The 16,778-nt window shown below is 62.4% G+C and overlaps 3 protein-coding genes, 2 long non-coding RNA genes and 1 pseudogene across 7 annotated transcripts; 4 read left to right on the top strand and 2 right to left on the bottom strand.

The window, feature by feature from the left end:
* Nucleotides 1-1,533: 1,533 nt before the first annotated feature.
* CSNK2B (casein kinase 2 beta) lies at nucleotides 1,534-7,394 on the bottom strand. 3 transcript variants are annotated; one of them, XM_071420518.1, is made up of 7 exons: nucleotides 7,250-7,394; nucleotides 6,157-6,240; nucleotides 5,546-5,648; nucleotides 4,984-5,099; nucleotides 4,132-4,207; nucleotides 3,432-3,621; nucleotides 1,534-1,719 (listed from the first exon to the last, which is right to left on the bottom strand). In XM_071420518.1, the coding sequence occupies exons 2-7, from the start codon at nucleotides 6,226-6,228 to the stop codon at nucleotides 1,629-1,631; spliced, it is 648 nt and encodes a 215-aa protein (XP_071276619.1). In that variant the 5' UTR covers nucleotides 6,229-6,240; nucleotides 7,250-7,394; the 3' UTR covers nucleotides 1,534-1,628. The 3 variants fall into 3 exon arrangements, with proteins under 3 accessions (XP_071276619.1, XP_071276620.1, XP_071276621.1); XM_071420519.1 differs by lacking the exon at nucleotides 7,250-7,394 and adding an exon at nucleotides 6,604-6,688; XM_071420520.1 differs by lacking the exon at nucleotides 7,250-7,394 and adding an exon at nucleotides 6,486-6,509.
* GPANK1 (G-patch domain and ankyrin repeats 1) lies at nucleotides 6,796-7,745 on the top strand. The gene is made up of 2 exons (XM_071420517.1): nucleotides 6,796-7,085; nucleotides 7,174-7,745. The coding sequence occupies exons 1-2, from the start codon at nucleotides 6,889-6,891 to the stop codon at nucleotides 7,742-7,744; spliced, it is 768 nt and encodes a 255-aa protein (XP_071276618.1). The 5' UTR covers nucleotides 6,796-6,888; the 3' UTR covers nucleotide 7,745.
* Nucleotides 7,746-8,860: 1,115 nt separating this feature from the next.
* Nucleotides 8,861-12,832, top strand: LOC139586853 (lymphotoxin-alpha-like). Its single transcript, XM_071420521.1, is given in 5 exon segments — nucleotides 8,861-9,019; nucleotides 9,914-9,947; nucleotides 10,348-10,398; nucleotides 12,370-12,464; nucleotides 12,466-12,832. Coding segments are annotated over 5 exon segments (672 nt in total). The 3' UTR covers nucleotides 12,799-12,832.
* On the bottom strand, nucleotides 8,935-9,469 carry LOC139586856 (uncharacterized). Its single transcript, XR_011678040.1, has 2 exons — nucleotides 9,311-9,469; nucleotides 8,935-9,227 (listed from the first exon to the last, which is right to left on the bottom strand). It is a non-coding gene; the product is annotated as an uncharacterized lncRNA (long non-coding RNA).
* LOC139586855 (uncharacterized) lies at nucleotides 11,084-12,349 on the top strand. The gene is made up of 2 exons (XR_011678039.1): nucleotides 11,084-11,665; nucleotides 11,733-12,349. It is a non-coding gene; the product is annotated as an uncharacterized lncRNA (long non-coding RNA).
* A 1,726-nt stretch (nucleotides 12,833-14,558) lies between the features above and the next one.
* LOC139586854 (protein PRRC2B-like) lies at nucleotides 14,559-16,380 on the top strand (annotated as a pseudogene).
* Nucleotides 16,381-16,778: the final 398 nt, after the last annotated feature.

Here is a 16,778-nt window from a genome sequence, read left to right on the forward strand (position 1 = left end):
GTTGTCAGGGGAACGTGGGCGGGACAAAATGGCGGCGTTGTCGGGGGAACGGGGGCGGGATCAAAATGGCGGCGTTGTCACGGGAACGGGGGCGGGACAAAATGGCGGCGTTGTCACGGGAACGGGGGCGGGACAAAATGGCGGCGTTGTCAGGGGAACGAGGGCGGGACAAAATGGCGGCGTTGCCGTGAGAACGAGGGCGGGACAAGATGGCGGCGTTGCCGTGGGAACGAGGGCGGGACAAAATGGCGGCGTTGTTATGGGAATAGGGCGGGACAAAATGCCGGCGTTTTCGGGGCAACGTGGGCGGGACAAGATGGCGGTGTTGTCAGGGGAACGAGGGCGGGACAAAATGGCGGCGTTGCCGTGAGAACGAGGGCGGGACAAGATGACGGCGTTGTCGGGGGAACGAGGGCGGGATCAAAATGGCGGCGTTGTCAGGGGAACGAGGGCGGGACAAAATGGCGGCGTTGTCAGGGGAACGAGGGCGGGACAAAATGGCGGCGTTGCCGTGAGAATGAGGGCGGGACAAAATGGCGGCGTTGTCACGGGAACGAGGGCGGGATCAAAATGGCGGCGTTGTCAGGGGAACGAGGGCGGGACAAAATGGCGGCGTTGCCGTGAGAACGAGGGCGGGACAAAATGGCGGCATTGTCAGGGGAACGGGGGCGGGATCAAAATGGCGGCGTTGTCAGGGGAACGAGGGCGGGACAAAATGGCGGCGTTGCCGTGAGAACGAGGGCGGGACAAGATGGCGGCGTTGCCGTGAGAACGAGGGCGGGACAAAATGGCGGCGTTGTCAGGGGAACGTGGGCGGGACAAAATGGCGGCGTTGCCGTGAGAACGAGGGCGGGACCAAAATGGCGGCGTTGTTATGGGAATAGGGCGGGACAAAATGGCGGCATTGTCATGGAAACGCGAGAAAAGACCTCGAAATGCCCCAAAAGCGGCGGAAATCGCCCCAAAATCCAGCGAAAGGTGAGGGAATGGGGCAAAGGGGCCTCCAAAACGGCTGGAGGTGACTCAAAACAGCCGAAAGTGACACCAAAAACGGCCTGGAATGCACCGAATCCACCAAAAATGATGCAAATTGGTCTGGAACAGGCCCAAAACCTCCCTAAAACAGCTCCAAGTGTCCCAAAATACACAAAACCACCTGAAACGTGTCAAAACCACTTAAATTACCCCAAATCCCTCTCAAAACCACCCAGGAGTGCCCCAAAATGCCCTAAATCTGTTTAAGATGACCCAAACGCAGCCCAAAAGGCCTCGATTGTCCCCAAACCGCTCAGGCCGACCCCAAATTCCCCCAATGGAATTGCACCCAAAATGCCCCAAATTTCACCCAAAAAGCCCCAAATTTCACCCAAAACCAACCTCAACCACTCCAAACCACCCCAAAAACCCCAAAATTACACCCAAAAAAACCCAAATTCCACCAAACCACCCCAAAATCACCCAACCCCTCCAAACCAGGCCCGAAGGCCCCAAGACGCCCCAAATTTCCCCGAAAAAAGAGCCAAAATCACCGCATTTCAGCCCAAATCTCTTTTGGGGGTCAGGGGGGGTTGCAGGTTTGGGGGTCCAGGGGGGATTTTGGGGGTCCTGGGGGTTTTTTTGGGGGTCCCTCAGCGGATGGTCTTGACGGGGCTCTTGAAGTTGCTGGCGGCCTGGAGCTGCAGCTGGTACGCCATGGGGTGGATCTTGAACCCGTAGAGCCTGGGGAGAAAAACCAGCATTTTGGGAAAAAAGATGGGATTTCTGGGGGAAAAAAAGGGGATTTTTTGGGGGGAAAAATTGGGATTTTTTTCAGGAATTTTTTGGGGTGGTTTCAAGTTAGCGGGGTCAGTTTACAGGGATATTCTATTTTCTTCACTTTTCAGAGAAGAAAATCGGTGTAAACACTTGAGATTTCAACTCATTTTCCCCGTGTTTCGTTTGCTTTTTTTTGGGTTATTTCCCTGAATTTCACGCTTGTTTTTGCTAGGGTTTTTGGGGTCATTTTCCCTTCTTTTGTGCTCATTTCTGCTGGGCTTTTGGTGTGATTTCCCTGTGTTTTGACCTTGTTTTCACTGGTTTTTTTGGGCTTGTTTCCCTGAGTTTTGAGCTCATTTTCTTTGGGGCTTTGGCGTCATTTTCCCGAGCCCTGAGGCTGTTTCCAACGCGGGATTTTTTGAGATTCTGGGTTTTTTTTTGGAATTCCAGGTGATTTTTTTTTAAATTCTGTTGGTTTTTTTTTTTTTTTTTTTTTTTTTTTTTTAATTCTGGTGTTTCTTTTTTAGGATCTCAGGTTTTTTAGAATTCCGGGTTTTTTTTTAAGATTCCAAGATTTTTTTTTGCAATTCCGTATATTTTTTTTTAAATCCCGTCTCTTTTCTTTTTGCAATTTGTGTTTTTTTTGAATCCCACCTGGTTTTCTTTCTTGAATTTTGGGGTTTTTTTGGGGGACCCCAAGGCTGACCTGGGCACGAACTGGTTGGCGGGGCGGTACTGGGGGTGCACCTTTGAATTTTGGGGATTTTTTGGGGGATCCCATCTATTTTGGGGATTTTTTGGGGCACCCCAAGGCTGACCTGGGTACAAACTGGTTGGCGGGGCGCTTGGGGCGGTACTCGGGGTGCACATTTGAATTTTGGGGATTTTTTGGGGTATCCCCTCTCTGACCTGGGTACAAACTGGTTGGCGGGGCGCTTGGGGTGCACCTTTGAATTTTGGGGATTTTTTGGGGCACCCCAAAGCTGACCTGGGCATGAACTGGTTGGCGGGGCGGCAGTTGGGGTACACCATTGAATTTTGGGGGTTTTTTGGGGGATCCCATCTATTTTGGGGATTTTTTGGGGCACCCCAAGACTGACCTGGGCACGAACTGGTTGGCGGGGCGCTTGGGGCAATACTCGGGGTACACATTTGAATTTTGGGGATTTTTTGGGGTACCCCCTCTCTGACCTGGGCACGACCTGGTTGGCGGGGCGCTTGGGGCGGTACTCGGGGTACACATTTGAATTTTGGGGATTTTTTGGGGCACCCCAAGGCTGACCTGGGTACAAACTGGTTGGCGGGGCGCTTGGGGCGGTACTCGGGGTACACATTTGAATTTTGGGGATTTTTTGGGGGATCCCATCTATTTTAGGGATTTTTTGGGGCACCCCAAGACTGACCTGGGCACGAACTGGTTGGCGGGGCGCTTGGGGCGGTACTGGGGGTACACATTTGAATTTTGGGGATTTTTTGGGGCACCCCAAGGCTGACCTGGGCACGAACTGGTTGGCGGGGCGCTTGGGGCGGTACTTGGGGTACACATTTGAATTTTGGGGATTTTTTGGTGGGATCCATGGCTGACCTGGGTACAAACTGGTTGGCGGGGCGCTTGGGGCGGTACTCGGGGTACACATTTGAATTTTGGGGATTTTTTGGGGCACCCCAAGGCTGACCTGGGTACAAACTGGTTGGCGGGGCGCTTGGGGCGGTACTCGGGGTGCACCATGAACAGCATGTGCGGGAAGCCGGTGCCGAAGTAGGCGCCGTCCGTGTGGTGGTGCCGCGAGGACTTGGGCGTGTACACGTCCATGCACTTGGGGCAGTAGAGCTTCACCATGGCCTCCCCGGGGATGTCCGACAGCCCTGGGGGGCGCAGGGACCCCAGACCCAAATTAGAGACCCCAAAGGAACCGCCCTGAGGGACCCCGCGGGGAAAAATCCCAAAAAAACCCAAATAAATCACAAATAAACCCTGAATAATCCGCCCTAAGGGACCCCAAATAAACCCCAAAGAGACCCCAAATAAATCCCAAATAAACTCACCTAAGTTAGGGGAAAAATCCCAAAAAAAACCCAAAAAGACCCCGAATAAACTCCGAAGAGACCCCAAATAAACCTCAAAAAAAACTCAGTGGGAGAAAACCCAAAAAAAATCCCAAAAAAGACCCCAAATAAACCCCACAGCGACCCCTCCCAGTCCCTCCCAGTATAAACCAATAACCCCAAATCCCCTTTAACCCTTCCCCAGTCCCTCCCAGTACAAACCAGTAACCCCAAATCCCCCGTTAACCCCTCCCAGTATACACCAGTATAAACCAGTAACCCCAAATCCCCCGTTAACCCCTTCCAGTATACACCAGTATAAACCAGTACCGATGGGCAGCATGGGCTGGTTCTCACAGTAGACCCGTGGGCAGTACCCGAAGTCTCCCTGCTGGTACTTCTCCAACTGGGGAGGGGGCACAGGGGGGTCAGGGGGGTCCTGGGGGGTCCCAGGGGGGTCCTGGGGGGTTTCAGGGGATTTGAGGGGGGTCTCAGGGAGTCTCTCTGCACCATCTGGGTGATCCCCCTGTTATTCAGGATGGGGGTCAGGGGGCTCAGGGGGCGTTCTGGGGGTCTCAGGGAGGTCTCAGGGGGTCCCAGAGGGGTTTGGGGAGGGGTCTCAGAGGATGGGGGTCTCAGGGGGGATTTGGGGGTCTCAGGGGGGATTTGGGGAGGGGTCTCAGGGTCTCAGGGGGGATTTGGGGAGGGTCTCAGGGATTTGGGGAGGGGTCCCGGGGGTCCCTCACCATCTGGGCAATGCCCCTGTGGGTCAGGATGTAGCGGGCGTGGATCAGGGGGCTCAGGGGGGATTTGGGGTCTCAGGGATTTGGGGAGGGGTCTCAGGGCCTCAGGGGTGGCTCAGGGGGTCCCAGAGGGGTTTGGGGAGGGGTCCTGGGGGTCCCTCACCATCTGGGCAATGCCCCTGTGGGTCAGGATGTACCGGGTGTGGATCAGGGGTCCCGGGGGGATTTGGGGAGGGTCTCAGGGGGGATTTGGGGAGGGGTCCCGGGGGTCCCTCACCATCTGGGCAATGCCCCTGTTGGTCAGGATGTACCAGGCGTGGATCAGGGGGTCCTGGGGGTCTCAGGGGTGGCTCAGGGGGTGTCAGGGGGCACAGGGGTGGCTCAGGGGGTCCCGGGGGTCTCAGGGGGGATTTGGGGAGGGGTCCCGGGGGTCTCTCACCATCTGGGCAATGCCCCTGTTGGTCAGGATGTAGCGGGCGTGGATCAGCCCGTAGAGCATCTCGGCCGCCTGCTCGATCAGGTCGCTCTGGTTGGGGTTGTCCTCCAGCTCCTCGTCTGGGGAGGGGGCGACAACCACGGGTGAGGGGGGGGCAGGGGCACCAGAGACCCCCACGAGTGCCCCCAAATCCCCAGAGACCCCCACGAGTGCCCCAAATCCCCCTGAGCCCCCCAAAACCCCCCCAAAGCCCAGGTTGGGGTTGTCCTCCAGCTCCTCATTTGGGGAGGGGGCAACAACCACGGGTGAGAGGGGATCAGGGGCACCAGAGACCCCCGAAAGACCCCAGAGACCCCTTCTGACCCCCCCCAGAACCCCCTGAGTCCCCAGATCCCCCCACGAGTGCCCCAAATCCCCCTGAGCCCCCCAGAGAACCCCCAAACCCCCCTCATTTGGGGAGGGAGCAACACATAATGGGAAAGGGGGGATCAGGGGCACCAGAGACCCCCATGAGAGCCCCAAACCCTCCCCCAGCCCCCTCCCCAAAGCCCCCAGCCCCCATTACCGGGCTCCAGGTCCAGGATCATGTCCAGGGCCTGTCTGTAGTGCGGCACCTGCTCGTTCAGCCCCGTCAGGTTGAACTTGTCCTGGATGTAATCCTCGTCCACCTGGGGGGAAATGGGGGGGCTTGGGGGGCACCTGGGGGGCACCTGGGGGTGCAGCAGGACCAGGGGAGCTCAGGGGATCTCAGCTTGTTCTGGATGTGACCCTCGTGCACCTGGCAGGACAATGGGGGGGGCTTTGGGGACCCCCAGAAGGGCTGGGGGGGTCTCCCAAGGGTCCCTTCGGGGGTCCCAGGGGTGTCCTGGGGTTATCTGGGGGTGTCCTTAAGGGTCCTCGAGGGTCCTGGGGGACTCTGGGGGGGTTCCTTTGGAGGTCCTGGGGGTCCCTGAGGGTGTCCTGAGGGTCCTGGGGGAGCTCTGGGTGCCACAGGGGGTCCTGGGATTGTCCAGGGGGTCCCAGGAGTCTCCCAGGGGTATCTGGGGGTGTCTTAAAGGGTCCTCAAGGGTCCCGAGGGGGTCTTGGGGGGACCCAGAGGTGTCCAAGAGGTCCCTTCAGGGGTCCTGAGACATCCCGGGGTGTCCTAGGGGGTCCCTTTGGGGGTCCCGTGCCCACCTCACAGAAGAACTCGTTGCCGCGGAGGCCGCAGAACCACGAGATCCACGACACCTCCTCGGAGCTGCTCATGGTCCCGGGGGTCTGCGGGGAGCAACGGCGACCGTGAGACCCCCGGGAACTCCCGAATCCGCCTGGGGTGCCCCAAATCCCTCCCGGTGCCCCCGGAGGTCCCCGGGACCCCCCAAATCCCCCCCGGGACCCCTCCCGGGAACCTCCAAATCCCCCTCGGGCCCGTCCCCGTGCCCCTGGGACCCTCCCGGAGCCCTCCCGGTACCCTCGGGCCTCACCGGGCCCCGCTCTGCCCGCACCCCCGCAACCGCACGGACCCCAGGGCGGGCCGGAAGGAAACCGGACGACGCTAAGAAAGCCCCGGGAACCCCCCGAGCCCTTCCCGAGACCCTCCCGGTCCCGTCCCGGTGGCCCCGGTGCCCCCCCGGGCCTCACCCGCCGCTTGAGGGGCGCTCCGGGCACGATCCGCGCACGCGCAGCCGCCGCTTCCGCCCCAAACCCCGCCCCCCCGCCCGACACAACCAATCACCGCCGCCCGCCCGCCACTTCCGCTCCGTTGACCAATCAGCGCCGCGCTCAGCCGAAGCTTCCGCCCGAACTGCGGTCCCGCGCCTGTGCGGACCAATCAGAGCCCGCCCGGTGCGTCACGTGGTTCCGCAGCACCGATCACAACTTCCGGTGGCGGCGGTAGGGACCCCCAGAACCCCCCCGGTGGCCGCCATGGCCCTGATCGCCTTTCGCCGTGCCCGAGAGCCCGCGGGCGGCTGGAAGGACGGGCAGCTCCAACCGGAGCCGCCGCCGCCGCCGCTCCCCGAGGCCTCCGCGGCCTCCGCCGATCCCGGGGCGGCCGCACGGAGCTTCTACGAGAGCCTGTTCACCGAGAGCGGCGGCGCGGAGCCCGCCGGGGAACCGCCCAGGTGGGTGCGATCCCCGTTAATTAATTAATCAATCAATTATTAATTCGGTAATTAATTAATAATTAATAATTAATGTTTGTTCCCGTAGCCCCGCCCACTTCTGCCGCAGCTGCGGGGCCTCGTTCCGTGACTCCCCCGCCCGGCACCGCCGCTCCACCGCGCACCTGCTGGGCCTGGGCGCTGCCCCCGGTTCCGTTCCCGGTTCCGTTCCCGGTCCCGGTTCCGGTGCCTGCTCCGGTCCCGGTTACCGGCTGCTGCTGCGGGCGGGCTGGGCCGGCGGCGGGCTGGGCCCGGCGGGGCGCGGGCGGCTCCTCCCGGTGCCCACAGAGCTCAAACGGGACCGGGCCGGGCTGGGCTGGGCTCGGGGCCCGTACCGGAACCGGGCCCGGATCTCGCACTTCGGGCCCGGAGACACCGCGGCCGTGGCGGGGCCGCACCGGGACCGGGACCGGAACCAGCACCGGGAGCAGAACCAGGCCCGGTTCGGTTCCGAGGAGGCGGAGCGGGGATGGGAGATCCGGCTGAGGCGGGAATGGGAACGGGAGGAGGCACCGGAGAGCCCCCTCAGGCACCTGAGAGCACCGGGACCCCCTCGGGAATCCCCCGGGACCACCCTGAGACCCCCGGGACCCCCAAAATCCCTCCCGGGACCACCCTGAGACCTTCCTGGGACCACCGGGACCTCCCTGAGGCACCTGAGAGAGGCCCGGGACCACCCTGAGACCCTCGGGAGCCCAAAAATTAAAAATTCCCCCCCGGGACCCCCCGCTTGAATCCCCGGAGACCCCTCTGGGACCCCCTAAATCCCCCTGAGACCCCCATAAACCCTCTCAGGACCCCCTGAGCCCCCCAGAGACCCCCGGGCAGTTTTGGGCCTCCCCCCCCCCTCCCCAGGCGGTTTTTGGGGTGCCCAGGACACTTTGGGGTTCCCCCCCCCCCGATGGTTTCAGGCTCCCCCACATTTTCGGGGCGCTCTCGGATTTGGGGCCCCTCCCGGGGTTTCAGATTCTCCCAATGCGGTTTTGGGACCCCTCCCAGGCGGATTTCGGGGCCCCTCCCCGGATTTTTGGGGCCCTCTCGGGACCGTTCGGGGCCTCCCCAGGGCGGTTTTTGGGGGCCCCCTCAGAGTTTCGGTTTCCCCACATCTGGTTTTGGGCGTCCCCCCCCCCGCCCGGATTTTTGGGGCCCCGCCCCGGATTTTTTGGAACCCGACCAGGGCCGTTTTTTGGGGGGGGGGCCCGGATTTTTTTTGATTTTTTGGGACCCCCCCCCAGGGGCGATTTTTGGCCCCCCCCCAAGTGCAATTTTGGGACCCCCCCCAGTGCAATTTTTGGGTTTTTCCCGCCCCCAGTGCAATTTTGGGTTCCCCCTGTGGGATTTTTTTGGCCCCCCCCCCCCCCCCCCAGGCGGTTTTTTTGGGCGGTTCCGCTTTTTGGGCCCCCCCCCGCCCCCACAATGGGAAAACCCAGTGTGTGTGGGGGAGAGGCGGGGTCTAATTAACATATTTTAACATAATTTAACATAATTAACAACCTGAGCCGTTAATTAGCGCACAGCTCGTTAATTAGGGGAGCGGGCAGCGCTCATTAATTGGGGAGGGGGGGGCGGCTGTGGAGTTTGGGGGGGAGGGGGCGGAGGGGTCCCCCCAAGCTCCTCCCCCCTCCCCCGGTGTTTCCGGTTCCCGTTTCCGGTCCCGGGGGTCCCGGGGCCGCCCCGTGCGGGGGCCGGGGGGGCCTTTAAGGCCCGGGGGGGGCCGGGGCCGGGTCAGAGCCGCCATGGCCGGGCCCCCCCGGGCCCGCGTGCCCGGAGCCGCCGCCGTGGCCGTTCCCGGTGCCCCCGGTGCCGCCGCCGGGCCCGCGGTGCCTCCGGCGCTGTCGCTGCTGCTGCCGCTGCTGCTGCTGCTGCCGGCCGGGGCCACGCGGCTGCCGCCGCAGGTAGGGACCCCTCTGACCCCCCCTGTCACTTGTGCCACCTGTGTGTGTGTGTCACCTGTGTGTGTGTGTCACCTGTGTGTGTGTGTCACCTGTGTGTCACCTGTGTGTGTTACCTGTGTGTGTGTGTCACCTGTGTGTGTTACCTGTGTGTGTTACCTGTGTGTGTTACCTGTGTGTCCCTTGTGTGTCACCTGTGTGTGTGTGTCACCTGTGTGTCCTATGGACCCTCCCAGTGTCACCTGTGTGTGTGTGTCACCTGTGTGTGTTACCTGTGTGTCCCTTGTGTGTCACCTGTGCGTGTGTGTCACCTGTGTGCCACGCGGCTGCCGCCACAGGTAGGGACCCCTCCTGTTACCTGTGTCACCCGTGTGTCACCTGTGTGTCCTATGGACCCCCCCCCCGTGTGTCCCTGTGTCACCTGTGTGTCACCTGTGTGTCACCTGTGTGTCCTATGGATCCCCCTGTGTCACCTGTGTGTGTGTGTCTGTGTGTCCCTTGTGTGTCACCTGTGTGTCACCTGTGTGTCACCTGTGTGTCATATGGACCCTCCCAGTGTCACCTGTGTGTGTGTGTCACCTGTGTGTGTTACCTGTGTGTCCCTTGTGTGTCACCTGTGTGTCATATGGACCCTCCCAGTGTCACCTGTGTGTGTGTGTCACCTGTGTGTCCTATGTATCCCCCCCGGCACCTGTGTGTCCCCTGTGTGTCCCATGGACCCCCCCTGTGTCACCTGTGTGTCACCTGTGTGTGTCCCCTGTGTGTCCTTTGTGTGTCACCTGTGTGTCACCTGTGTGTCCCATGGACCCCCCTCATGTCCCCTCTCTGACCCTTTTGTGTCCCCCCCGTGTCCCCCCCCCATTTGTCCCCTCTCTGACCCCTCTCTGTCCCCCCCAGGAGCTCCCAGAGATGCCACCCCCAGCCCTGCCCGGTGAGTGACACCCCCAGACCCCCCCTGACACCCCCAGAGCCCCCCTGGGTCACCCCCAGACCCCTTTAGACCCCCCCAGCACCCTCCTGGGTCACCCCCAGAGCCCCTTGGACACCCCCGGGTCACCCCCAGACCCCACAGAGCCCCCCTTGGACACCCCCAGAACCCTCCTGGGTCACCCCCAGACCCCTTTAGAGCCCCCCTGACACCCCCAGAGCCCCTTGGACCTCCCCAGGTCACCCCTGGACACCCCCAGACCCCCCCAGACCCCCTGGGACACCCCCAGGCCCCTTTAGAGCCCCCCCAGAGCCCCTTGGACACCCCCAGGCCCCCCCTTTAGAGCCCCCCAGGCCCCCCCAGGTCACTCCTGGTGTCCCAACCCCCCCCGTTCTGTCCCCAGGGCCCCCCCCGCAGGTGGCACGAGGGGACAAACCGGCCGCTCACGTCGTGGGTGAGAACGGGGGCACTGGGGGGGCTGGAAAGGGTTAACGGGGGATTGGGGGCACTGGTTTGTACTGGGAAGGGTTAATGGGGGTTTGGGGTCACTGGTTTGTACTGGGAAGGGTTAATGGGGGATTGGGGTCACTGGTTTGTACTGGGAAAGGGTTAACAGGGGATTGGGGTCACTGGTTTGTACTGGGAAAGGGTTAACGGGGGATTGGGGTCACTGGTTTGTACTGGGAAAGGGTTAACAGGGGATTGGGGTCACTGGTTTGTACTGGGAAAGGGTTAATGGGGGATTGGGGGCACTGGTTTGTACTGGGAAAGGGTTAACGGGGGATTTGGGGTCACTGGTTTAAACTGGGGAAGGGTTAAAGGAGAATTTGGGGTCACTGGTTTGTACTGGGAGGGACTGGGAAGGGTTAAAGGGGGTTTGGTGTTACTGGTTTGTACTGGGAGGGACTGGGACAGGGGTAAAGGGGGATTTGGGGTCACTGGTTTGTACTGGGGGGACTGGGAAAGGGTTAAAAGGGGGATTTGGGGTCACTGGTTTGTACTGGTTTGGGGTTTGGGGTTACTGGTTTATACTGGGAGGGACAGGGAGGGCACTGGGGGCACTGGAAGGGAATTGGGGGCACTGGGAGGGACTGGGAAAGGGTTAAAGGGGGATTTGGGGTCACTGGTTTATACTGGTTTGGGGTTACTGGTTTATACTGGTTTATACTGGTTTATACTGGGAGGGACTGGGAAAGGGTTAAAGGGGTTTTGGGGTTACTGGTTTGTACTGGTTTGGGGTGACTGGTTTGGGGTTTGGGGTCACTGGTTTATACTGGTTTATACTGGGAGGAACTGGGGATCCCAACCGTGGGAGGCGGGGATTTTTTGGGAGTTTTTTTGGGGTTTTTGGGGTATTTTTGGCTATTTTGGGCATTTCCGGTGCCCCGGCTCCCGCCCCTCCCTGCCCCGGCACTCCGGGATTTTTGGGGGCGTTTCCGCGAGTTTTGGGTGCGTTTTTGGAATCCTGTTTTTGGTATTTTGACCCAGTTTCTCCTCGCGGGGCTCCCTGCTGTGGGAGGCTGAGATTTCGGGGGGATTTCTGCGGATTTTCGGCTTTGTTTTAGATTTTTTTCTATATTTTAACCCATTTTTCCCCTCTCCAGGCTCCTCCTTGCCCTCTCCCTGCAGTGGCAGGCGGGGATTTTGTGGCAGTTTTTTTGGGGATTTTTCTGTGTTTTTTGGGGTAGTTTTTTGGGGATTTCTCTCTGTTTTTTGTGGCAGTTTTTTGGGGTTTCTCTGCGTTTTTTGTGGCAGATTTTTGGGATTTCTCTGTGCTTTTTGTGGCAGTTTTTTTGGGGATTTCTCTGTGTTTTTTGTGGCAGTTTTTTGGGGATTTCTCTGTGTTTTTTGGGGCAGTTTTTGGGATATTTCTGTGGATTTTCAGATATTTTTGGTTATATATTTAGGGGTTTTTTTTGTATTTTAACCCAATTTTTCCTTTTCCAATTTTTCCCTTTTTCCTCCTCCTGGCCCTCATCCCGCAGCTCCCTGCGCTGGCAGGCAGGGATTTTGGGGCAGTTTTGGGGATTTCTCTCTGGTTTTTGGGGCAGTTTTTTGGGGATTTCTGTGGATTTTTGGCTTTATTTTGTATATATTTTATATTTTAATTCTATTTTTCCCTCTCCCAGCCTCCTCCTGGCCCTCGTCCCGCAGCTCCCTGCGCTGCCAGGCGGGGATTTTGGGGCAGTTTTTGGGGAATTCTCTCTGGTTTTTGGGGCAGTTTTTTGGGGATTTCTATGGATTTTTGTATATATTTTATATTCTAACCCAGTTTTTCCCTCTCCCAGCCTCCTCCTGGCCCTCGTCCCGCAGCTCCCTGCGCTGCCAGGCGGGGATTTGGGGCACTTTTTTGGGGCAGTTTTTTTGGGATTTCTATGGATTTTTGTATATATTTTCCATTCTAATTTATTTTTCCCTCTGCCAGCCTCCTCCTGGCCCTCGTCCCGCGGCTCCCTGCGCTGGCAGGCGGGCGTGGCGCCGGCGCTGGTGCGGAACGGGGTCCGCCTGCGCGGGAACCGCCCTGGTGGTGCCCCGGGACGGGCTCTACTTCGTCTACGCCTCCGCCGCCTTCACGGGCGGGCGCTGCGGGCCCGGGGGCGCCCCCCGGCGGCCGCTGCGCCTGGCGGTGTCCCGGTTATCCCGGGAGTACCCCCGGGACGTGCCCCTGCTCCGCGCCGCCCGCTCCGTCTGCCCGGCCGGGGGGCTCGGGGGGCTCTGGGCAGAGACCCTGTACCAGGGCGCCGTGTTCCAGCTGCGCCGCGGGGACCGGCTGGCGGCCACCACCTCGGCCGGACGCTTCCTCGACCTGCACGGCGCTGGACAGGCCTATTTTGGGGTGCTGGGGGTCGATTAGGGGCGGCTGGGGGGGATTGGGGGGCTGCAGGGGCTCTGGGGGCTGCGGGGGGCTCTGGAGGCTCTGGGGGCTCTGAGGGTCTGTGGGCTTTGGGTCTGCAGGGGCTCTGGGGCTTCAGGGCCTCTGGGGGCTTCAGGGGCTTTGGGGGCTTTGGGATCTCTGGGGGCTTCGGGGGCTCTGGGGGCTTCAGGGACTTCTGGGGGTCTGGGGGCTTCTGGGGGCTTCAGGAGCTCCGGGGGCTTCAGGGGCTCTGGGGGCTTTGGGGTCTTAAAGACTCCAGGGGCTCTGGGGGCTTCAGGGGCTCTGGGGGCTTTGGGGTTTTGGGGCTTTTGGGGGTCTCTGGGGGCTTCAGGAGCTCTGGAGGCTTTGGGGTCTTGGGGGTCTCTGAGAGCTTTGGGGTCTTAAAGACTCCAGGAACTCTGGGGGCTTCTGGGGGCTTCAGGGGGTCTGGGGCTTTGGGGGTCTTAAAGACTCCAGGGGCTCTGGGGGCTGCAGGGGCTCTGGAGACTTTGGGGTTTTGGGGCTTTTGGGGGTCTCTGAGAGCTCTGGGAGTCTCAGGGGGTTTTGGAGCTTTTGGGGGTCTCTGGGGGCTTCAGGAGCTCTGGAGGCCTTGGGGTCTTGGGGGTCTCTGGGGGCTTTGGGGGTCTCAAGGACTCCAGGGGCTCTGGGGGCTTCAGGGGCTCTGGGGGCTTTGGGGTCTTGGGGGTTTTGGGGGTCTCTGATGGCTCTGGGGGCTTCAGGAACTCTGGGGGTCTTGGGGGTCTCTGGGGCTTCAGGGTCTTGGGGGTTTTGGGGGTCTCTGAGGGCTTCAGGGGTCTCTGAGAGCTCTGGGAGTCTCAGGGAGCTCTGGGGGGCTTCAGGAGCTTTGGGGTTCTGGGGTCTTGGGATTCCTGGGGTCTTGGGGAGCTCTGAGAGCTCTGGGGGTCTCAGGGGCTTTCGGGGACTCTGAGGGTCCCAGTGGCTCCAGGGTCTTGGGGGTCTCGGGGGGCTCCAGAAGCTCTGGGGACTTTGGGGTCTTGAGGGTCTCAGGGGGCTTCAGGGTCTTGGGGGCTCTGAGAGCTCTGGGGGTCTCAAGGACTCGGGGGTCTCAGGGGTCCGGGGGTCGGGTCACGGCTGGAATCAGCACCAGCAGCACCAACTGAGGTCGACAAACGCGCTGCGAAAAGCTGAATTTAACTTATTGTACTATTTATGGAGTTTTTCTACTGGTAACTTTTGTACGTTTGTATCGGGTTTTTTAATAGAGTTTTATCTATTTATGGCAAATTTCGCGGCGGAAAAGCCGCGGGTTCGGGGCGGGGCCGGTAATTTATTCACTGCTGTGTAATTTATCGCGGAAAGTCCCAATAAAAGCGGAGTTTGGGCAAAAAGTCGAACCCGGGCGGGTTTTTTACCGGGAATCTCCCCGGCCACGGGGGAAGCCCGGAGCGTGGGCTGTCCCCGGCGCTTCCCGGTCCCTCCCAGTGGCCCCAGTCCCTCCCCAGTTCCCTCCCAGTTCCCTCCCCAGTTCCCTCCCAGTGTCCCCAGTTCCCCCGCTCGGTGGGCGCGGCTCCCGTTACCACGGCAACGAGCGCCGCCAACCCTCCCGTCCGCCAGGGGGCGCCGCAGCGCCGCCGCCAAATGACGTCACCTCCAGGACCGCTCCACTCCGCGGGGGAGCGCGCTCCCCCCCCTTCCCTCCAGCCCGCATTGGTCTCGCCCGCTCGGCTCCCTCAGCCAATGGCGGCGCGTCCCCCGCGGCGGCCTCGCCCCCCCCCGCTGCGCGCGGTGCGGCCCGAGGCGCGCGGCGCATGCGCGGAGGCCCCGCGGGCCCTGTGTCGGAGGGAGGGAGGGAGGGGGGGGGGCAGCGGAATCCGCCGCCATCCGGCGCCCGCCCGCCCCGCCCGCCGCCCCCGAGCGCGGAGCCGCCGCCGCGGAGCCCGCCCGGGGCGGACAGGTGGGTACGGGAACCGGGGGAGGGCGCGCAGATCCACCCGTAACACCCCCCCCCCACCCCCCATCCCGGCTCCCTCAGCGCAGGCCCGGCCGCCATCTTGGAACGGCGAGGCCCCCTCACACCGGGGCCCATCCCCCACCGCCGGTACCGGGAGGGGGCGGGGCCGGGGGTCCCGGTAAGGTGTGGGCGGGGCTCAGGGGGGGGTGTGTGAGGAGGGGGGGGCGGTTCCGTGACCCCCCCGGTGTTCTGAGGTGGGGGGGCGCGGCCTGCGGCCTGTACCGGGAGGTACCGGCAGCGGCGGCCCCCGCGTGCCCCGGTGTGACCCCCGCTCCCCGGCCGCAGGTCCCGGTGCGGCCGATGCGGCGCCATGAGCGATCGGGCTGCGCGGGGCCGGCGCTACAACTGCCTGAGCCTCAGTGAGAGCTACCGGGGGCGGCCGCTCGAGCCCCCCCGCGCCGCCGGTAACCGGGACGGGGAATGGGCCGGGTTATGGCGGGGGGCTGTGGGGTCATGGAGGGAGGAGGGGGCCCCAAAATGGGGGGAGGGCTCTGGGGTCCTCAAAATGGGACCCCTCTGTTTTGGGTGGGGTTGGGGAGGGGTCCCTAAAATGGGAGGGGTCCTGCCATGGTTTTGGGGGGATTTGTGGGTTTGAGGAGGGGGCTCCAAAATGGGACCCAGTCAGGTTGGGGAGGGGTCCTCAAAGTGGGACCCCCGTGGTTTTGGGGTGTTGTGGGGTTCCTAAAATGGGACCCCCCGCTTTTTGGGGGTGGATGTAGGTTTGAGGAGGGGTCTCCAAAATGAGACCCCCGTGGTTTCTGGGGGGGGAGCTGGGGAGGGAGGAGGGGGTCCCCAAAATGGGGAGGGGGGTTCAGGGGTCCTGGGGGGGGTGGTCTTGGTGGGTTTGGGGGTCCTAGGGGGGACCCTCTGGTGTGACCCTCCTGTAGCTAAATGAGGGGGGCTCGGGGGTCCCGGGGGCAGTTTGGGGGTCTCGGGGTCAGTTTGGGGGGCACTCAGGGGTCTCCCCCGCCATGGGCTGCAGAGCCTGGGCCAGGCCTGGGGGGCTCAGGGGGGCTCAGGGGTCTCAGTGGAGCCCGGGGTCAGTTTGGGGGTCTCGGGGTCAGTCTGGGGGTCTCACCCCTCCCTGTGCCCCCCAGGCGCCCCCCGCCATGGGCTGCAGAGCCTGGGCAAGGCCTGGGGGGCTCAGGGGGGTTCAGGGGTGGTTTGGGGGTCCCAGGGTCAGTTTGGGGGGTCCCAGGGGCATCTTTGGGGGTCTCACCCCTCCCTGTGCCCCCCAGGCGCCCCCCGCCATGGGCTGCAGAGCCTGGGCAAGGCCTGGGGGCTCAGGGGGGCTCAGGGGGTTTCAGTGGAGCTCGGGGTCAGTTATGGGGGTCCCGGGGTTGGTTCGGGGGGCACTCAGGGGTCTCTCCCCCCCCCAGGCGCCCCCCGCCATGGGCTGCAGAGCCTGGGCAAGGTGCCCACCCGGCGCATGCCCCCCCCCCGCGCACCTGCCGAGCCTGAAGGCCGAGAACAAAGGCAACGACCCCAACGTGGCCCTGGTGCCCCGAGACGGCTCGGGATGGGCCAGCCGCAGCGACCCCCCCGACCCCCGCAGGTGAGACCCCTGCCCTGGGCTGGGGAGGGGGCACAGGGACCCCCAGGGATGGGCAGGGGGCTGGGATGGGCCAGCCGCAGCGACCCCCCCATGACCCCTGCAGGTGAGACCCCTCCCCATGGCTGGGGGGTGGGTACAGGATGGGCAGGGACCCCCCCCTGGGGCTGGGGAGGGGGCTTGGGATGGGCAGAGAGACCCCCACCCCCGACCCCCATTAGTGGGGAGGGGTCCCGGGGCTGCAGCCCAGGGGGATTTTGGGGTACTCCAGAGACCCCCAGCCCCCATCCCTGCCCTCGGGACCCTCTGGGGCTCCTTGGGGAGGGGTCCTGGGGGGGTCCTTGGGGAGGGGTCCTGGGAGGGTCCTTCGGGAGGGGTCTCACCCCTTGTGGGGGGGGTCCTTGGGGAAGGGTCTCCCCCCCTGACCCCGCCCCT

This window comes from Agelaius tricolor, unplaced genomic scaffold (genome assembly GCF_023055355.1).
Source record: "Agelaius tricolor isolate 1412-34295 unplaced genomic scaffold, bAgeTri1.0.p SCAF_146, whole genome shotgun sequence".
NCBI classification, from domain to species: domain Eukaryota; kingdom Metazoa; phylum Chordata; class Aves; order Passeriformes; family Icteridae; genus Agelaius; species Agelaius tricolor.

Bases quoted from the DNA above. Each gene is read 5' to 3' on its own strand.
- CSNK2B (XM_071420518.1), bottom strand. From the start codon at position 6,228: ATGAGCAGCTCCGAGGAGGTGTCGTGGATCTCGTGGTTCTGCGGCCTC. The intron at 5,649-6,156 runs GTGGGCACGGGA...ATTTCCCCCCAG, and splicing joins GCAACGAGTTCTTCTGTGAG to GTGGACGAGGATTACATCCA. The intron at 1,720-3,431 runs GTCAGCCTTGGG...TTTTCTCCCCAG, and splicing joins GCCAACCAGTTTGTACCCAG to GCTCTACGGGTTCAAGATCC.
- GPANK1 (XM_071420517.1), top strand. From the start codon at position 6,889: ATGGCCCTGATCGCCTTTCGCCGTGCCCGAGAGCCCGCGGGCGGCTGG. The intron at 7,086-7,173 runs GTGGGTGCGATC...TTGTTCCCGTAG, and splicing joins CCCGCCGGGGAACCGCCCAG to CCCCGCCCACTTCTGCCGCA.